The sequence below is a fragment of the Amphiura filiformis genome, chromosome 13 (assembly GCF_039555335.1).
Source record: "Amphiura filiformis chromosome 13, Afil_fr2py, whole genome shotgun sequence".
NCBI classification, from domain to species: domain Eukaryota; kingdom Metazoa; phylum Echinodermata; class Ophiuroidea; order Amphilepidida; family Amphiuridae; genus Amphiura; species Amphiura filiformis.
The window spans coordinates 11641540-11643659 of record NC_092640.1 but is presented as its reverse complement, the minus strand read 5'-3'; the positions used below and the strand labels follow the sequence as shown (position 1 = coordinate 11643659).

At 35.1% G+C, this 2120-nt stretch overlaps 1 protein-coding gene across 1 annotated transcript; it reads right to left on the bottom strand.

Annotated features, from left to right (window-relative positions):
* Positions 1–576: 576 nt before the first annotated feature.
* On the bottom strand, positions 577–1665 carry LOC140167414 (uncharacterized). Its single transcript, XM_072190720.1, has one exon. It carries the CDS (start codon positions 1663–1665, stop codon positions 577–579), a length of 1089 nt encoding a protein of 362 aa, XP_072046821.1.
* Positions 1666–2120: the final 455 nt, after the last annotated feature.

Here is a 2120-nt window from a genome sequence, read left to right as displayed (position 1 = left end):
GTACACATAAAATGTATAGAACCCTCTGTGAATATCAATTGGAAATGATCCCACTGTATTTTTGGATATTGTTCCTGATACTTCAAGGCCTAACATTCGTGCCAAGGAATCATGGAACTCTATAGTTGCACCATGGGTTAAATTTATCACAAGTTTTCTTGACTGTGCTTTAACATACAAGTTCAGATTTCTCTGGGCAGTACCAGGTATGATGTTACGTAATTCTGTTATTATCTCGTGTTCATCTTCGTAGTAACCAGGTGTCAAGCTGACAGTATGCACTCGGTCGGTGCTTTTACCCTTGTATTTAATTTTGGCTGTATCACCCGATATATTGTACCATGTTCGTGGATAGTTGATCTCTACTAAACTCACTTCCCAATCCCCCTGTAAACGAAGAGGTGTGTGAAGTTTTGTAGTGTAAGTTGATAATTTATTATTTGGGAAATACTTCATGGAACTGTTACTTGGTAGTGTGACATAAAATTGGGAGAGGGCCATTGTTTTACGATCTACTTTCCAACAACTTATAAACTTTTATGGAACCGTACAGTTACCAAACATCAATTATATAGTTTAAGCTATTTCTATGTCTGATACCCAGCTATTGAATTTCTTTGGGTACCCTTTCCAAGACACAAAATATTCTGTTTTCCCCTTTTGTTTTCTACGTTTCAACACCTTATCTATAATAAACATTGCATCATCATCTTTTTCAATTTTCTGCATTTCACTTTCGTAAAAGGTGCCTTCTAGTTCTTCACCAAGAAGGTCTTTGATTCTATAGACAGGAGGTGTACGAGGCAAACGTTGGGAAATTTTGAATATTTCATTTGTCCAGTTGGGTTTATACCCCTTTTCAAAAGTCATCTTCATCTTGCTGATGCGGACTTTATCACCCACTTGCAATTTAAATGTGGGGGGCTTTTTCTGTTTTCTACCATATATCTTTTGTTTAACACTCATCTGATTTGATATGTTCACAGAGGATGGGCTCTGACCTATAGTCCTATGTTCCGCATTGTTGTATGCCTCAACCAATTTTGGCAGAACATCTATGTACTTGTATGTATGTTTGCTCGTAAAATACTTGTACATCTTCGTTTTGATAGTGCGGTTAAACCTTTCCACTGTAGGACACTTTGTTTCATTTCTGGATGTGAAGTGATAAATGCCATTGATCTGCAACATTTTCTGAAATTGTTTATTTTTGAATTCGGTACCACTATCTGTAAACAAATTGATTGGTGTTCTACCTTTTGATAAGATCTGCTTGAATGCCTTGACTAAGGTGTCTCCCTTTTTGTTTTTCAAAGGAATAACCCATGCAAATTTGGAGAGCACATCGATACATGTCAATAAAAATTTGTATCCTTTATTAAGATGACTCAAGGAAGACAAGTCTGCCAAATCTGCTTCCCACTGGGAATCCATGCCATACACCCAAACTTTATTACGGGGAAATTTCTTTTTAACAGGTTTGTGTAATGTATAGGTATCTTGATTTCTGAGCCATTGTTTTATTTTATGAACGGTAGGATTTAACAAAGGTTTTTCTTTCTTTGCCATCTTGTACAGGTCATGTATACTACCAAACCCTGAGGGATGCTTAGGATCATAATAGACCTCGTGCAAAAATTTCTGTAATTGTTTCTGTTTAGACATTGTCCCTCTTCTTCTTACACAACCCCCTTAAATGAATTAATTCATACATCTACACACACATAAATATACACATAGTTACTCATTTTTAGTTTACTTTTTCTATTGTTTTATTTTCTTCTTCATGTACTTTTTTTTTTTTTTTCATTCATGAAAACACATTTTTTATGAGAAGAGCAAATCCAAACATAATGACGCTTATGCACATGTATTTTACAATGTTCCATTTCATAAGGCGTCGTTCTAAGATGAGAGTCCAATCAACATGGTAAAAGTCAATTGTTTCTTTGACAATCTTCATGATTTCTTTCTTCACATCATTGTCTTTCAATCTGTAATGACACAAATCCACTGCAAAGATGTACAATGTCAATGCTCTGAAACATAGTTTGTAAGGATTTCCATAGTCAAAAAGTGCATTTTCACATAAAGTCTTGAATCCTTGCGTGATTTTATCT